Below are 20,251 nucleotides of genomic sequence, written 5' to 3' on the forward strand. Positions count from 1 at the left end.
AAGATTTTACCCACAACGCTGATTAAAGAGATACCTCTGTAGTTGTTACAATCTTTTCTGTTTCCATGTTTAAAGATTGGTGTGATTACTGCTTTTGTCCAGTCTGATGGAACCTGTCCCGACTCCCAGGCCATTTCAATTATCCTGTGTAGCCATTTAAGACCTGACATTCCACTGTATTTGATGAGTTCCAACTTAATTTCATCCACCCCAGCCGCTTTATTGCACTGCAATCTATTGACCATATTCTCCACTTCCTCAAATGTGATCCTATTTCCATCATCATTCCTATCCCATTCTACCTCGAAATCTGAAACATTACTGATCGCATTTTCACCTATATTGAGCAACTCTTCAAAATATTCCCTCCATCTGCCCAAGGCATCCACAGGATTCACCAGCAGTTTTCCTGACCTGTCCAAAATACTTGTCATTTCCTTCTTACCTCCCTTTCGAAGACTGCTAATTACACTCCAGAATGGTTTTCCAGCAGCTTGACCCATAGTCTCCAACCTGTTTCCAAGGTCTTCCCATGATTTCTTCCTCGATGCTGCAATTATCTGTTTGGCTTTGTTTCTTTCTTCAACATAACTTTCTCTATCTACCTGGGTTCTGGTATGTAGCCATTTTTGATATGCCTTCTTTTTCCTTTTACAGGCTGCCTTGACTGTATCATTCCACCAAGCTGTTTGCTTCATCCTACTTTTACACACTACTGTTCCAAGACATTCTTTAGCCACTTCTAGTACTGTGTCCCTGTACCTTGTCCATTCCTTTTCCAATGACTGTAATTGACTACATTCAACTAACTGGTACCTTTCTGAGATCGCTGTTATGTACTTGTGCCTGATTTCCTTATCCTGAAGTTTCTCCACCCTTATCCTCCTACATATGGACCTGACCTCCTGCACTTTCGGCCTCACAATCCCAATTTCACTGCAGATTAAATAATGATCAGTGTCATCAAAGAATCCCCTGAATACACGTGTGTCCCTTACAGCCTTCCTGAATTCCTGATCCGTTATTATATAGTCAATGACAGATCTGGTTCCCCTGCCTTCCCAAGTATACCGGTGAATGTTCTTATGTTTAAAAAAGGAGTTTGTGATTACTAAGCCCATACTGGCACAGAAATCCAAGAGTTGTTTCCCGTTCCTGTTGGCCTCCTTATCCTCTCCAAATTTACCCATAACCTTTTCATACCCTTCTGTTCGATTTCCAATCCTGGCGTTAAAATCACCCATGAGCAGAACACTGTCCTTGTCCTTTACTCTACCTTTACTTCTTACCAATGTGCAAAATAAATGCAAAAAGAAGTAGGAAGAATATGTGCATTTAGACTGATTAAAGAAACTGAAAGCAACTAATGGAAGCCACTGCTACATACCGCCCAATGTCACAGCTGTGTTATCATTGTCAACTGCATCATCTATAACAGACTTATTTGCCGCTTTTGTCCTCTTGAGCATAGCTGCAACTCTTTTCTTCGCTTTCCCATCTTGTGAACGTAGTGCCAGTAGTTCCTACAGAAAAGATCAATACAAACTTGAAAAAAAATTATCTCCCCAACAATGCACTATTAAAAATTAACACTTTGCATAAGAAAATCCATTAAATTTGGCATTATTTAAGAAGCTGAAAAAAATTAGCACTATCAACAGTATGGCAACAGATAAAAGTAACACAATTCTTCAAAAACAATTGTGAAAGTTATAATAGGACAGCCTGCAAAACACAGGATACACGTTGTAGGGTAAAATTTTGAATGTCAGACCAATAACATCTGAATGTCTTAAGTGAAGGGTAATCAAGCATCAGTAATATCTGCAACATATATATGTTTAATGCACAATTATTGGAAAGTGAAGAAAATTTGGTGGCACATTTCAGAAGCTTATATTCTCTTCTTCTTTGAACAGCTTATCATCCAAGTTTCGTTTCCATACAAGACCAAAACTACACTACGGCAAAACTTTAGCAGAAATGTAAACTTACATTCAGTACTAACAAATTTCACTTTTCAGGAAAGGTTTTCTTCCTACTACTAGAGTGCATGGTATATATACTTCCTTGTTCAGCTTTCATTAGTTATTTTGCTGCCCAAATACACTATGTGATCAAAAGTATCGGAACACCCCCCAAAACATATCTTTTTCATATTACGTGCATTGTGCTGCCACCTACTGCCAGGTACTCCATATCAGCGACCTCAGTAGTCATTAGACATCGTGAGATAGTAGAATGGAGGGCTCCGCGGAACTCATGGAGTTCGAATGTGGTCAGGTGATGGGGTCACTTGTGTCATACATCTGTATGCGAGATTTCCACACTCCTAAACATCCCTATGTCCACCGTTTCCGATGCGATAGTGAAGTGGAAACATGAAGGGACACATACAGTACAAAAACATACAGGTCCAACTCATCTGTTGACTGACAGAGATCGCCGACAGTTGAAGAGGATAGTAATGTGTAATGGGCAGACATCTATCCAAACCATCACACAGGAATCCCAAACTGCATCAGGATCCACTGCAAGTACTATGACAGTTGGGTGGGAGGTGAGAGAACTTGGATTTCATGGTCGAGCAGCTGCTCATAAGCCACTCATCATGAAGGTAAATGCCAAATGAAGCCTCGCTTGGTGTAAGGAGTGTAAACATTGGACGAAAACAATGGACAACTGAACAGTGGAAAAACATTGTGTGGAGTGACGAACCACGGTACACAATGTGGCGATCCGATGGCTGGGTGTGGGTATGGTAAATGCCTGGTGAACGTTATCTGCCAGCATACATGGTGCCGACAGTAAAATTTGGAGGCGGTGGTATTATGGTATGGTCGTGTTTTTCATGGAGGGGGCTTGCACCCCTTGTTGTTTTGTGTGGCACTATCATAGCACAGGCCTGCATTGATATTTTTAAGCACCTTCTTGCTTCCCGCTGTTGAAGAACAATTCGGGGATGGCAATTGCATCTTTCAACACAACTGAGCACCTGTTCATAATGCACACCCTGTGGTGGTGTGGTTACACGACAATAACATCCCTGTAATGGACTGGCCTGCGCAGTGTCCTGACCTGAATCCTATAGAACGTCTCTGGGATGTTTAGAATTGCTGACTTTGTGCCAGGCCTCACCAACCGACATTGATACCTCTCCTCAGGGCAGCACTCTGTGAAGAATGGGCTGCCATTCTCCAAGAAACCTTCCAGCACCTGATTGGATGTATGCCTGCGAGAGCGGAAGCTGTCATCAAGGTTAAGGGTGGGCCAATGCCATATTGAATTCCATCATTACCGATGAAGGGCGTCATGAACTTTTATGTCATTTTCGGCCAGGTGTCCGGATACTTTTGATCACGTAGTGTAGCAAAGTTGATCTATTACTTTTAGCATCTAATTTCCCAATCTAATTCCTTCAGCACTACCTGATTTAATGTTACTACATTCCATTAGCCTTGTTTTTCTTTTGGCGATGTTCTTTCTATAACTCTTTTTTGCGTCACTATCTATTCCATTCCAATGATCTTCCAAGACTTGTGCCACCTCTTACAAAATTCCAGTTTCCTCTTCCTAAATTTTACTTCCCTTTGAAAATTTTTTATTAGTATTCTTCACAGCCTGCCCGATGTACAGACTAAATAACACGGGGGACAGACTACAACTCTGTCTCACTTCCTTCTCAACTACAGTTCCCACTTCATGTACTTCAACTGTCTGGTTTCTGCAAAAGTTACAGGCAACATTTTGCTCTCTGTATTTTATCCCTGCTACTTTCAGAATTTCAAACAGTGAACACTAGTCAACTCTGTCATATACTTTCTCTAAATCTACAAATACTATATAAGTACAAATCTTTGCTCCTTGATGTTCTACAGCTTGTAAATATTTGTTAAAGGTCATCTTCTAAACACCATGAGCCTTACTTATGATGTTTACAGCCAAACTGGTATTTGGGTGTATAACTTGTCATCAGTGCCATCTAGTACACAGGACAAAAACAATAGTATGTATATCGCTATTTACAATGTAACATTAGAAACACATTTTACACTAAGGCCAACTTACTCAATATGCTGCTCATGACAATTAACATCAGCTTTTATTTACAGTTGAGCCACAGTGTTTTGACATTCTGTGTAATTTGAGCTGGTCTTAAGAAAATTAAAATTTAACATTACACTAAGTAAAAAATTTGTTTTCATACACTGTCTGCAAGTACATTTCACACACTTTCAAATGTGTTACATTTTTTAACTTTCTTTCAATTTTCCATGTACAATATGGGTAAAACTGTCCCACTTAGGGTTTTCATAATTCATAATAAACAGAAATAACCCTGGCCTTAGACAGCTAATGCATTTCTATTACAGATGGACAGGTACCATTAGGCTTTGAGGAGTGCTTACTCTTTCTTTGTTACCCCTTCACTAACAGGGACTGTCTGACAATCAGCTGTACAGTGCATACCATCCTTACTGTTACCCCTATTGTTGTGCCTACTCAACAACAGTGGTCATTGAAATACAGTAGTCCGAAATAGCAATACAGTACACATCTTGTAACATTGGCTGACCATTGTTGTATGAATTGTAGTTGGTTGTATGTTTTACAACTGCATCTATATTCTGAAAAACCCGAACAAGGTGTATGGCAGAGGGTATGTCCCATTGTGTCAGTATTAGGGTTTCTTCCTGTTCCATTCCCATAGGGAGCATGGAAAGAATGATTGTCTGAATGCCCCTGTGCATGCAGTAATTACTCTAATCTTATCCTCACAATCCCTGTGTGAGTGATATGTAGGGGGGTTGATGTATATATCCCTAGAGTAATCACCTAAAGCTCATTCTTGAAACTATGTTAACAGATTTTCTCGAGATAGTGTGCATCTGTCTTCAAGAGTCTGCCACTTCAGTTACCTGAGTATCTCTGATGACACTCTCCCACGGATTAAACAAACCTGTGGTCATTCGTGCTGCCCTTCTCTGTTTACATTCAATATCCCCTGTTAGTCTTGACTGGTATGTGTCCCTGCACTGTAGTGAGCCTACCTCTGTCTCATCAATTTTAAAGTGTTGTACATATTTACAGTGTACTGTACATATGTAACTGTGTTCTTAATGTTTTAATTCATACATTACAATGAGTGGTAGGGGTAAGAGAAAATTTGTGCCACTGAATGTGAAACTGGAGACTTTAAAAAACTACACAAAGGAGAAACATTAAAAACACTTGTTGCTGAGTATGAAGCTGGTGAAGTGACTGTTGGAGACTGGTGTTGGAAAGAGACAAAACTGAGATATTTTCATCAAACAAGTGTCCTACTGTATCACTTGAATGGAAGTCAATGAAGAAATCTGAGTATGAAAATCCAAATGAAGCTCTGTTCATTTGGTTTACTCAACAAAAGCAAAATTGAAATCCAATTTCTGGGCCTATTCTTCAAGAAAAAGCTGTAATTTTCAGAAACAATTAAAGAAAGGTGAGGACGATTTTACGCAATGAGGGTTGGATAGGTGGAAGAAGAAATATGGCATAAGGGAGCTTGAAACTTGTGGTGAAAAACTTTCTGTGGACTCTCAAACTGTTAGAAAATTTTGTATGAAATTAGGAAAATTTATACAAGAGGAAAAGCTCACTCCTGATCAACAGTATATCTGTGATGAAATGGTGTCACATTATAAAATGCTTCCATCTAAAACTCTAGCCTCAAAAGAAGAAAAGATTGCCCAGGGCTACAAAAAACACAGAGAGGTTAACAGTTTTTGCTGCATCGAATGCAAGTGGAGACCAAAACTGAAGCTGCTGGCAATAGCAAAGGCTGCTAAGCCTAGAGCTTTAAAAAATATCACTGCTTCTGCACTGCCTGTTGCATATGCACACCAGAAATCTCCGCCTCTGATGGACAAAAATATCTTTAAGAACTATTTTTTTTTTTTTAAGATTTTGTTCCAGAGACCAAAACATATCTAAAGATGAAGTGTTTGCCTTCCAAAGCAATCTTAACACTTGAAAATCCTGGTTCGCGCACTGATGAGGAAGAACTACAATGTGACGGTATTCGTGCCTTGTTCTTACCCCCTAACATGACAAGTTTAAATATGGCTATCGACCAAGGCATTGTACAATGCTTGGAAAAAAGGTATTGTTGTAGTCTGCTTCAAACACTTCAGGAGGTGAAAGAAAGAACTATCAAAGAATTAAAAAAACTACGACAAAAGACATAGTTTGCCGGAGAGCTGATTCATGGTCTGAAATAAAGATGGAGGGACTAAAGTAGTCATGGAACCAAATTTTATGGAGCAAAATGGGTACCTACAGCACAGATGAAGATGACCTACTGTTGACAGAGCTGATGAAAAAGCTTACTGGATGTGAAAATGTGAATGTGAGTGATGCTTCAGAATGGCTGAATTGTAGTGAACAGTTTGAAGTGACTAATCTTACAGTTGTTGAAATGTTTAGTAAATCCACTGAAGGTGGTGACAAGGAATTACCTGAAAACATTGTAACAGTGCCACACACACCGAGGGTTTGACAACACTAGATGTGGCATTGCTTTAAATCAAGCAGCAAGTGGAAGCTATTCCAACTGACACCATACTTCCTACAAGATGGTTTGACATTGCTGCTAGAAAACGAGGTTCTATTTTAAAACAAAGGTCTATGGACAATTTCTTTAAAACGTAATTTATATTTTTGCAACTTGAAAATGTGTGCCCACATATGTACATGTAATAAAGATATGTAACACAATATTTTTTTATTTATTTTTAATCATCATTGTGCTCTTTAATGATTGATTTATGATTTACCCATTGCTTAAGTGTTATTTCTGTACTATCTGAGTTTTTTGTCACCTGAGGTAACCTGAAATTTTCAATCATTATTGTGCTTTTTAAAGATTTATTCATGATTTATCCTTTGATTTAGTGATATTTCCATATTATCCAAGTTTTTTGTAATTTGAGGTAGCCTCAACCCCAATTAGCTTGAATTACCAGGGCTCTACAGTATTTATAAATATTTTATACTTCATATACTCTATTCTTACATACTAATCATCCAGGTAAAGTATTTTACAAATATTGAATGCATGGCAAAGATGCAGAGGAATATGATTTCAGAAATAACAAGAAACAGGGAGATACACACCACATTTCATTACAATGCCCAGATTGAATGGTACAACCAAAATAAATAAAAAAAATATGTGATGCAAATATCAAGATTTATAGGTCAATAATAAACTATAAGAGGCATTAAAGGTTAATCTATACCAAAAGAAGTAGTTAATTAAGTACAAAATATTTATCATCACTTAGCAAATACTGAATAAAGAAAAAACCAATGTAGACTCTTTGCTCTATTTGTCAGTTCCATGTTTACATTATATAACAGTTACATCCAACGTGACCAAGAAATTTTACCAATATACACAAAATTTTTTGTTGTGTTCTGTATCAGATGCCACTGACAATGTGTTACACACCCAAACAAGAGTTAGGCTACATAGTTCAAGTGCAAGTGCATCTCTTGGTGGCTAGATGTCCTTTAACATCTATAAAAATTGGTTTGCACTTTTTTTTAAATCTATCTATTAAGATAAAGTTTTAGAGTCTGCATTGCCTCACTTGTGCCTACATTTCTTCAGAAGTCAAACTGATCTTCCCCAATGTCAGCTTCTACCAACTGTTCCGCTGTACTGTAAGTAATTTGTGTCAGTATGCATGACTTACAGAACTGATGGTTCAGTAATATTAACACCTGTAGGCACATTCGTTTTTGGGAAGTGAGATTATCAGAGTCTTCTTGAAGCCTGAGAATATTTTGCCTGTCTCATTTATCTTGTTAACCAGATGGAATAGTTTTGACATGGCTGCATTTACGAAAGATCTCAATAATTTTGAGGGAATATAGAATACTCCATGGGTCCTGTTCTGACTTAGGTCTTTCAGTGCTCTGTCAAACTCTTCTTGTAGTATCATTTCTCCCATCCTATCTTCATTTACTTCCTCATCCTTTGCTATAAAGTTGTCTTCAAACTCATTTCCCTTTTACAGCATTCCTATATATCCCTTCCACCCCTAAGCTTTCCTCTTTTTTGCTTAGTAGTGGCTTGTCATCTGAGCTCTCAATATTCATACAGCTACTTCTCTTTTCTCCAACTATATCTCTAATTTTCCTGCAGGTGTATGGTTACCAACCAGCTAGCTTTTTCTAAACTCGTCCAGCTTTTCAAGGCTTTTTTAATGTACAGTTGGCATTTTTTATTTTTAGAAAATGCTCGGCTTTTTGGTAATGAAGTAGCATTTCATCGTCTCACAAATTTTTGTGTGAAGTAATTGGACTGAAGTGTAAGTTGCTCACACTTGGCTATTTTTATTTTTGCAACATCAAATGTGTAATTCTTTGGAGAATCATTGCAGTCATTCATAGATGGTGTATACAATATCTCGATTCAAGATACTGTTGTTTGCCTCACACTGTCTCAATACTGTCACACACTGAAACAAATGCTTGTTAGTTAATCATCTGAAGTTGGAGATTCCTCATTTTATCATGTTTAGAAATGTTGAGTCGCTGAGAATCTTTTGAAGTACTGTTGGCCTACAAGACTGCATCTACTAATTAGAAGTCTGTCATCATCTCATATAAAAAATAGTGACAGCAGAAAAAGTCCTGCAACATCCAGAATTGGGCCATATCTACAATCCTGGATGAAAACTCTACACTAGATCAACAAAGTTGTTCTTTGCTATTAAAAAAAAAAAAAAAAAGGTCAGAATGTCAAAACATTTTGAGAAATTTTGAAAATCTGCCAATTTTTCTGGTACCCCTGCATCTACTGAATGTGTGTTTTTTTCTCATTGCATCTCAGAGGGCAAAAGAAAGGAACAGTTTGTTAATAGACTCAGTCAAAGTAATATTATTGGTCAAGTAAAATTTTAAGGATACGTTTCGTGATGAATTTTGTAGGATTCAGGATAATATTTCTCCTCTTCATATTGAAAAATACAAGTTTCAAAGGAAGTACCACTGTAAAAGACTGAAAATTACACTAAGGTAATTGTACTTATTTATGACCACACCATCATTTAACACTAATGCAGATTTTCTACACTAGACCTGAGTTTGTCCCAGAATATATAATGTTCAATTAACGAACGGAAATGCAGCAAAGTGACGTCATCGACAGCTGCCAATATTTTGACAGGTGACCACACTCTCATTTTCAAGGTAAAACTGCAGCCAGTAAGCACAGTGCAAAAGCATTTAAAACCCTGGTCTGCAGAGCAATTCTGGAAAAATAATGCAAACTCTCTCTCACACTCTGTAAACACTAGTGCTACCACACATCTAAAGATGACTCACACCAGAAGGTAATGATAGTGAAAACTAACAAACAATGGGTAAGGTAATTGGTTGTATTATGCAGAAAAATTATATGAAATGCATTTTGCGACCATCTGAGATTAGGGTCCTTTTAGGGTCTGTTAAACATGGTCTTGTTTTGCATAAGGGGGGTTTCTATTGTATTCTTGCAGCTGTGGCTTGCCATATACTGGTCAGAGTGTCAGGACTGTGGAGGACTGGTGTACTGAGCGCAAGCATCCCACATGTTTACATCATCTGAGAAAATCAGCTATTGCAGAACATTGTCTATGCACTGGGCAACCTAAGAAATATAACTACACAAAGATTCTATCCTGTATTTGTAGCTGTTGGGATAGTGTTATTGAGGAAGCAGTTGAAATCAAATCAGCAAGTAACCTTGTATAGAGATTGAGGCTTTTGCTTAAATTCTGTGTGGAATCGTGCTCTCTCCCTTGACAAAAAATAAATAAAATAACACGGAGCTGTAGTAAATGCCATATCACCCACTGTTCAGTAATTTTCACAATCGATAACTTCTTGCATTGGTCATTTTTTGTTGTGTGGTGACCTAGTGTTCACAACGTGTGTGTGTGTGTGTGTGTGTGTGTGTGTGATCTGCAAACAAAGGTTTTAAATTCCCTTCCACAGTCTGTTGCAACCTGTGGTTGTAAAGGTACAAGCCGCCCATAGTGGCTCACCTTCACGCATTCCTTTTTATATATTTTGTGAATAAAGCCCTTCCTTCTGCCCTGTTAATTATTTTATATGTGACATATAAGTACTGCCTCTGTCTTATTTTTTATTGTTAGTCAGTACTTACACTTTTTATATAAAAAATATCTTTTCCTATAAATTTGTAACTATGTTATAGGCCATTTTAATTGTTTTAATTCTGATGAACACACTCGTAGAAGTGTTGAAACCTGGTCAATACGACTAAAAATAGTGACCGAGGGCTCATTTGTTTCAATTTTAATTTAGAAGCAGTCACTGAACCAAGCAGCCATGTTTAAAACTTTCCCTTCCACAATGCTTACTTGCTGTAATTTTGCCTTGAAAATGACAGCATTGTCACCAGTCAAAATATTGGTGGTGGTTAATGATGTCACCCAGCTGCATCTTCTGTACGTCAATTGGAAATTTTCAATGTACGATTTTCTGCTCATATCGAGATTAGCATTATCATCACCCCAATGTGTAAATTATAAATGATTTATTGATTCTTAAATAAACTATCAGGTTTTTTTTTTTTTTTAAGTGTTCTATTTCTTGTGAAGCACTGTCCTGATTTTGATAATTCTGTATTGTTAAACCTATACAGATGGCAACTATGTTCCCTCTAGTTATACATGCTTTCATAGCTTTAGTTTCACCTCTAACGATGCCTGCTTTGCCATTTTGCACTGTGTGTGTGTGTGTGTGTGTGTGTGTGTGTGTGTGTGTGAGAGAGAGAGAGAGAGAGAGAGCGCAATTACTAGCACAATGCAGAGGTAGCAACCGATATTTTGGAACTACAAAAACCAATACCAAGGCTCCTCTAGGCACCAATTCACAGCCAATGACAAACACCGATGGACAGAAAAAACAATATAGTACACAGCAGTTCGCCAGGCTAACAATTGTGGGACTGTGACACAGGAAAAACTGCAGATATGACTGATGTGTTCACAATAAGAGCCCAAATTATCATCTCCATCCACTTAATGATATATATGCATCTACAAGGTATCTTTACACCTAAAGAAACATGGAGCAAGCTACACCAAGTCTACAAAAAGTCTGGTGTCTTCTGATGAATAGGATTACTGACACTGCTGACAATCAGACTTCAAAAGTTCCTGTCAGTAGAGGAGTGTGTGTCAAAGATAATTTCTACAATATAAAAATAAAACAGCTTGAGCTTAATAGTTGAAGAAGAATGGACTGGTTGTATTCTACTCACAGAGCCAGGAAAATATACATGTACGGTCAAGAGTTTAGAAAGCTCATAAATCATGGCAGACTCCGTAAAAAACTGTTGCAAGAAACAAAAAATGGCATCTATCAAACAAAGGTAAATGCAGGATGGAATGTAACAATATTATGAAAAAGAAAGTTGCTACTCACCATATAGTGGAGATGCTGAGTCGCTGACAGGCACAACAAAAAGACTGTCACAAATTAGTTTGTGGCCAATATGGTCTTCATCAAAAATAGACGACACACACACACACACACACACACACACACACACACACACACACACAGACTGTAGTCTCTCTAGCAGTGTGGCTTTGTTGCCAGAGACTGCAGAGTAAGTAAGTGAGTGAGTGAGTGAGACACACGTGCGTTTCCACACACGCTCTAGTGTTTCATCTATTTTTGATTAAGGCCATATTGGACGAAAGTTAATTTGTGACAGTCCTTTTGTTGTGCTTATCTGTGACTCAGCATCTCCACTATATGGTGAGCAGCAACTTTCCTTTTCATAAAACAATGGCATCTGTTCTAAACGACTGATTTGTGGCACTGCAACAAGATGGCAGCTGGTCAAAAATTGACACTGCAAGAGCAAACAGACGGAAAATCTTCAGCCAAGACAACAACGTAACTTCTTTTCTTTTCCAAAGCAGCTGAGGAGCTTGTCCCTTCCATGGGGCCATATCACGGACGTGTCATAAACATAACGTAGAAAAACAAGTAGGTTTCCATTTGGATGACGGCAAAGCTTCCTCCTCGAAATACTCCATATAGAAATTCGTCCTATGGAAGGGACAAGCTCCTAGACTTCCTTACACACCTGAACTCCATACATCCGAACATAAAATTCACTATGGAGACCGAAGCAGAAGGAAGTTTACCATTCCTGGATGTCATGGTCAAAAGAGAGGATGGCTCCCTGGGCCATGGGGTATACAGGAAGAAAACGCACAGCAACCTGTATTTGCATGCAAATAGCTGCCACCACCTTTCGCAGAGGAATGGTGTTCTAAAAACACTGGTGCATAGGGCGCGCACCATCTCAGGCGCAGAGAGTCTGCCCCATGAGCTGGAACACCTTAAAACTGTATTTCGGAAAAACGGGTACTCGGAATGGCAGATCAGACGCGCTCTCCGCCCCACCTCTACAGTACAGCGTGTGGAGATGGAAAAAGTCACGAAGGAAGAGATAGCCACTGCCTATATACCGTATACTGGCACACTATCGGGGAAAATAGGACAAATATTGAGGAAACACCGAGTAGGAACTGTCTTTTGCCCACCCAATAAAACACGAGCATTATTGGGAAGTGTCAAAGATGATCTCAGTTTGCGGAAGGCCAGCATATACCAGATTCCCTGTGAGTGTGGGAAGACTTACACTGGACAGACAGTGCGCACCATCGAAGATCGTTGCCAAGAACATCAGAGGCACACTTGACTTATGTACCCCAACAAGTCGGCAGTCGCAGAGCGCTGTTTGTCTGAAAATCACGAAATGGACTACCAACATACCAGGGTCTTGGCACAGACATCTAAATACCGGGACAGCGTCGTTAGAGAAGCTATCAAAATTCGTACCAGGGACAGACTCATCAAGAGAGATTGCGGCTATAACCTCAGCAAGGCATGGGAACCAGCACTGAGTCTAATTAAAAAGAGGCTCAGCAAAGAAAACGAATGAGCAACCAGGGCGGACAAGGCAGTTACACCGATGCCACCACAGACGCCAACGCCAGCCTCACAACGACCGCCGACACATGGCCGCGGGCGTGGACCGTGGAGAGAACGCCTTGCGTGGAAAGGGGATTTAGGACGGCCGCCTGCCCTCAGCAGCTCAGTTCGTCAGCACACCTGACGATGGCGACATGTTTGATTGCCAAAATATTGTGCCCTTTGGACACTTTGGAAAAGCAGTACACCCATGGACTGTTCGAGCAAGAAACAGGCCGGGAGAAGTTGAAGAATCATACATGATGACAGTTTACTGCTTTCATAAGTATCATGTGGCAAGATGTGCAATACAGACAGTAATGCCTGTTGGCTCATTTGTGCAGGTGGACAGTTGAATGTGGAGTCCGGAACTGAGGCAAGGGGCACAGCAGTATTTCCCAAGTCCAAGAGCCACCGATGTGTGTGTCTTAATGTGGGAGGTAGTAAAGAGTGGAACTAGGTTTAACATTGAAACTGACTGGAAGCATACCAGCAGTCACCAGCAGGTGTCCTCAGTGTGTGGACAGTGAAGAAATAAACTATGTTTTATATTGCAAGTTACCTGAAACAATTTGCAATGTAAATGAAGGAACATTATACACTGGAGAATTACCAAATAAGGCAGTGCACCAGTTACAATGCTGACCTCATATACGGGAGGATGAAGCTGCTCTGTCCAGCAATACTGATTTGAGTTTTTCTGGATTGCTAAGGCAAATGCCATGACAGTTCCTTAATCTAGGCCACGGCCAAACACCTGCACTAAGTCATTAAAGGCATAATCCGTATCACTTCAGGCAGGCAGGTTACCTTCATAGTCTTGGATGTTATTGAATTTAGCTTATGTTAAAATTCAGGAGTAAGGTAGGAACACGCATTTTTTTTGTTTTCTCCAAAAAAATTCCTGCCTCGAGATACACACCTCCAAAGATGACACTGCAAACACCATTTTGAAGATGCGAATTTCAGAAATTTTTTTAAAATGCTGTATCTCTGCAACAGTTCTAGATATTTTGTTTTTTTTATTTGAAGGAGAATTGCTTTATGATTACAATGGTATCATCCATTTGGACATATCTGTGAATGTTCTTTTACTGTCGCCTTTTGAATTTTTTTTTATAATTTACAATTTTTTTTTTTCAAAAATGCAAATCCAGAAAAGTTAAGATTTTTTCCTGTTGATTAGTACCATGTAGTACTATATTCTCTTTAAAGGACAGCTTCCACTTTTAAGTTAGACAGGTTTTATTTTAAAAAATCATTTTTTTTTTAAATTTTCAAGGGTAATGTATGTCTTCACTGAAGTTGTTTCTTATAATTTCTTTGTTACAATGTTTATTTCGACTGTCTTTGTTGCAGTTATTTCTTATCACTTTCTTTGTCATGATTATTTCTTTTCACTTTCATTGTTACAGACATTTCTTACACTTTGTTGCAGTTTCTTTGTCGTCGTCATCGTCCATTGCATGTTTCCGTATTGTAGTTGTCCAGTGCTAATTTGTTTACTGAAGAGGTGCCTAAGAAATCAGAGAGCATCCAGAGAGTTCTGTGTTTTCATGAGGAATTTGCCAGTTGACACAGTTGTAGTGTGTGCGGTCAGACGGTGATGGTCGTTCTGGAACTCGACAGGGATGGGAGGACTGGTTCGACAGCTAATCAGATGACAAAGCAGCCATATTTAGCATCGCTCTGCTTTCCCTAATCCAGGGAGGGGCCTAGAAAAGGTGGCCTAAACATAGCCCATCTCAACTCAGTGCAAGTGGCAAACTGCGGTTACTTGCTCACCAAAATCTGCGGTCAAAAAAAAAAAAAAAAAAAATAATAAAGGAAATACTTGCATTAAACACTTTATGAATGGTATATGGAACATCTGTACTTTACTGGATAATGACCATAATCAATGTCCAGAGGGAAAGACAGCACTTATTGCTAGGGAGTTGGCTAGATATAACATCGACATCACCACCCCAAGTGAAACACATCTTAGTGACTCCGGAGAGCTGTGTGAACAGCTTGGAGGTTACACCTACTACTGAAGTTGGAAACCATCTACCGAAAGGGCAGAAAGTGGTGTAGGTCAAAAAAGTCTTGGGAAAACCTCAGAAAAAGAACCAAGATTGGTTTGACGATTCAGATGCAGAGATCAAAAAGCTTGTTAATGACTTCAAAGTATCTCTTCGCAGTCCTGATCTTGACAAGTGTAAAGTAGCACATTACAACCTGAAAGTAAAGGTGTGCGCCCTCAAAGACAAATGGTGGCTGAATAAAGCCAATGAAATGCAATCATATGCTGACACAAACCAAACAGGCAGATTCTTCGAGTGCCTGAAAACTACCTTTGGTCCAAAATCAAGGAAGATAGCACCTGTTTATGACAAAGATAAAATCTGTTGGCTGACGCAACAGAGTGATACCCTTGCTCATTGGGCAGGACATTCTGATGACAATCTTAATCCCAACCATCAGACGACTGATATTCCATACATAGAAACATCTGAAGGCCTGCCCGCCGCCGAACAACTTGCTGATGCCCCTTTGTTCAGTGAATTCATTTCAGCACTGGGTAAGCTGAAAAATAACAAATAAGCAGGGTAAGACAACTTACCATCACAACTTAATAAATATAGTGGACCAAACATTATGAACCCACTGTCTGTTCTAATTTCAAAGATTTGGGAGTGCGAAATAATTCCACAAGATTGGAAAGGTGCCTGCATTTGCAAAATTTACAAAGGCAAAGGTGACATTTCTGACTGCAGTTCTCACAGGGGAATCTCTCTTCTCTCAGCAGCTGGGAAAGTCCTGGCTCACATACTCAACAACAGGCTAACACACCTTGGAGAAAAAGTGCTACTAGAGACCCAGTGTGGCTTTCGCTCGAACAGAGGCACAATGGATGCCATATTTGTTGTCAAAAAATGCAAGAGAAAAGCTTAGAGCAACATCAGCCTCTCTTCATGTGCTTTGTAGACCTGGAAAAAGCATTCGACCGAGTCCCACGGGAAGCTCTCTGGATTATACTAAAGAAAACCGGCTGCCCTGATGAAATTATTAACTTGATTAGACAGTTTCATGACAACATGATGGCAAAAATCCGCCATGAAAATGAGCTTTCAGACCAGTTTCCCGTGACATGCGGTGTAAAACAAAGCTGTGTACTGGCTCCCACACTCTTCTAACTTTATTTCACAGCTGTTATGACACACGCGACCAAATCATGCAGTGGTCAAATGGGTCTTGACTCGAGAACGGACAAAAGTGTCTTCAACATCTCTCGCCTCAGAACAAAAAGTTGTGTAAATAAAAATCTACCTTAGAAATTCTTTACGCAGTTGATGTATGCATGATGACTAATTTTCCTGAATCCCTCCAAACATACATGAACCTGCTAAATGACTCCTGAAGAAGATTTGGTCTAGTCACAAGCATAACAAAGGCATAAGTCCTTCAACAACCAATTAGGGGTTCCAATACAGACGACTGCAGTATTAAGCTGGACAACAAACATTTGGAAAACGTGTCACACTTTACGTATCTAGGTAGCCACATTAAAAGTGACAACAGCCTGACAATACAAATTGCAGCTCGTATAGCCAATGCAGCCTCAGTTTTTGGCAAACTGAATCACCAAGTATGGAAATCACATGATCTCAGACTACAAACTAAAACTGCAGTCTACAAAGAAATAATATTACCAACTTTACTCTACGAATTTGGAAACCTCGTGCTGTTATAAAGCTGACATTAGGAGGCTAGACACCTTTCATCTTCGCTGTCTGAGATCAATTCTTCACATGAAATGAGAAGACCGTGTTCCAAACACGGATATTTTGTGTCGCGTGAAACTGCCTGGCATTGAAACTCTCTTAATGAAACACCAACTGAGATGGAGTGGCCGTATCATACACATGGACAAGGTGGCCAATACCTGCGATACAAAGACACCATCAAATGTCATCTCACGGCCTGTGGCATTCCGAGCAAACGTTAGGAGGAGCTTGCATTACACCAATCAGAGTGGCGCTCAACTGTACACAGGAGTGTGGAGTAATTCGAGCGTATCGGCCTAAAGAACCTGGACGATAAACAAAAGCTCCACAAATCTAAGCCCAAGCCTAATTACATCTGTGTATAACTCCACCGGGCAACTGTATTGCACTTCGTGCGACTCCATCTTCAAAGCAAAGCTCGGTTTTGCAAGCCACATCTGAGCCCACCACAATATGGACTGAACGACTGACGGAGTCACTGTCGCCAGACACGGCGAGGAGGACATGATGACGAGTGTGTTTTGTGAAAAGGACTGCTTGAAATGCCTTCTGACTGTGGCCACAGGAGAGTGGAGTGTGCTGCCTACTTGCATATCCACAAAAGAGTGATCTACAAGACAAACAAAAAAACAGCAGACTTTGTTCAGGTTGGGAATAAGTGTTCTCGTTTGAAGACTCTGTTTCAAAGTGAAGATGTTTCCAGTGACGACTTTTTGTGTTCTAAATGTTTTAACAGACTAACAACAATGATAGTACCTGAACAAGGTGAAGCCTCCCTCGGTGCAGATGATGCAGATTTTGCATCAACAGAGGAAGAATTAAATACCCTGAATCAGTCAACTACATAAGTAGGTGTTAGTCCTGTCAACAAACCGTGGTCAGTGAAGTCGAGTCATAAGCTCTATGGATCAAGAAAGTGTAGAGAAATTACTAAAGCTATGGATGAATACACTACAGCAAAACTGACCACACTCTTCAAAGTAGGAATTCCATCTTCAGAAGAAAAAGAACTAAAGCACTCTTGCACCTCTTGCCAGGAATTTTTCACAAATATCAATTCAGCTGTTGAATATTGTGCATTGTACAGTGAAGTGGTGCAAGTTTTAACTATTATTCCAGAGATTTTTCAAAGAAAACAATTTTGAACCACATTCCATCAGTATCAAAGTACATGGTAGACAAATCAAGAAATGTGAGGTATGTAAAAAGAGTCTTTCGAAGACCAGATCCCTATTATGATCATCCTGTAGAAGTTGCTCAAGTTCAAATAGAAAATTGTTGCCTTTGACAGTTTCATTGATGAACATGGTAAATGGTCAGTGAAAGCAGTAACACACCAGCATCTGAAGAAATTGCAGCAACAACACATTGCAGAAGTGAAAGGGTGTGTACAGGCTGAAGAACTATGCTTAGTGCTTCACTGTGATTTTGCTGAGAACAAGAAGTACATGGGTAACACTGGAGTAATGACCAGGTTTCAATTTTTACAGGAGTGACATATTTTCAAAACAAGACCACAAGTTTGCAGTTACAAGTGATGACACAGGACATGACTCCGCACAAGCTTTGCTAGCAATGCGCAAAATTCTTCAACAGCAAACAGGGGCAGAGAAGGTCATCAATATTTCTGCTGGTACTACTAGTCATTTTAAAAATGGTTGCCAGCTGTTTGAATTGAGTAAGACACTTGTGCCAACTGACTGGGTATACAGCGCTACTGGTCATGGGACAGGGCCTTGCAATGGTGTAGGAGGCCTGCTGAAGCACCACGCTAGAAAACATAATCTTTCCAGAACAAATACAGCTGCAATTCTGAATGCTGAGGATTTTATGAGAGTCATGAAATCTTAAAACATCCACAGCCCTCTTTCTTTTGTCCAAAGAGCAAATCGAAGAATTCCGTGAGCAGAAAAAAGAAGAATGGTCCAAAGAAACGACTCCTGTGAAAGGAATTCAGAAGACATTTTTGGACTCAAAGTGATGGCCAAACTCATATTGCACACACTTTAAAGAACAAGAAAGAAGAAATTTCGTTGGTTCTGCCAACACCTCACAAACAGCAGATTCACTACCTGAGAAGGGGGGATATTTGTGGCATGTGTGTATGACTGTAACTGGTGGATTGCAAAGATTATAGATACTAGTTATGAGTTAAATGAAATGTAGTGAACTTTATGCTACCACATGGACCGGCTACTGGATATAGGTTTCCAGCTGAAGGACAGCAAGGACAGCATTAGTGCTCACTTCCTGTTCATATTGTTTTGAAGAATGTAAGTGCTCCAGTTCCTATTTGTTTAACAGGAAGACATCACTCCATATCAAAGGAAGATACTAAAGCAGTGGAACACATTTTTAGTTCATTGACTGGCTAATTTCTCTACAAAACAGAGTGCACAGAGGTTGTATAAACTGAAACCTTCAAGTCTTTGGACCTTTCACATACATTTTGGAACCATTTAAAATCCTTGGAAATGAGTCTCTTACTCATCTTTAAAAATGAAAACTATGTTAAATAAGGCCAGGATTTGATTTTTATGAGCCTATTATGTGATAATGTGGTAATAAAACAGGTTTTATGTATGGCAAAAATTTCAATTGTTTATAAAACCTGTTCAACCTAAAAATGGAAGCTCTCCTTTTCAGGGAATATAGAACTATATGGCACTAATCAACAGGAAAAAAAATCAAAATTTTATGGTTGGCATTTTTGAAAAAGAAAAAAAATATCCATAAATTATAAAAAAAGTTCTAAAAGCTATAGTAAAACAACTTTGACAGGTAAGTCCAAATGGAGGATTTCTCTGTAATCATAAAGCAATTATCTTTTAAATTAAAAAAAAAAAAAAAAAAGGTTACAAAGAAATGCGTGTTCCTTACTTAATCCTTCATTTTAACATCATGCCTAATTCAATAACATCTGAGACAATGAAGGTAAGATTTTTTCTAGCCTGCCTGAATCGATATGCACTATGCCTAAAGAATCTTATGAATGCTGTGTTATATTTTGACCTACTGAGTGGCACTTTATTATCTAGACAAATCCTGTATCATGGTGAGATGATCTTCAAATGAAATAAGATAAACAAATAAATGTCATGGCTTCCTCTTTCTTCATAACGTCATTGACCCTCACAAGATGAGCACACCATCTTGGATACAGAGTGTCTCCCACAAGAACTGAGAGCTGGAATACTTTCGAATGGTACTTTGGAAAAACTGTTATAAGGAGTGGCAGATTAGATGCGCTCTGCACCCTACAACTGCAGTATGACACGTTAAGATAGATGAAGTTACAAATTTTGGTGGTGTTGCCTCTACTAAAACACTTAATTAACTTCGGTCCTATCCTTATTTTTGTGTGTTCAGGTACTGTCTCTTGTACACAACATATGCAACAACGGCATTGGCCACATCCTTTGCCACCATGA

General features: G+C 39.2%; 1 protein-coding gene across 1 annotated transcript in view; it reads right to left on the reverse strand.

Annotated features, from left to right (window-relative positions):
* LOC126094532 (protein SPT2 homolog) overlaps window positions 1-20,251 on the reverse strand; it is a 591,136-nt gene that overhangs the window by 38,354 nt on the left and 532,531 nt on the right. Inside the window, exon 4 of the mRNA XM_049908953.1 lies at window positions 1,388-1,523. Coding sequence (XP_049764910.1) covers window positions 1,388-1,523 — 136 coding nt within the window. The remainder of the gene's footprint in view (window positions 1-1,387; window positions 1,524-20,251) is intronic.

This window comes from Schistocerca cancellata, chromosome 8, assembly GCF_023864275.1.
Source record: "Schistocerca cancellata isolate TAMUIC-IGC-003103 chromosome 8, iqSchCanc2.1, whole genome shotgun sequence".
NCBI lineage: Eukaryota > Metazoa > Arthropoda > Insecta > Orthoptera > Acrididae > Schistocerca > Schistocerca cancellata.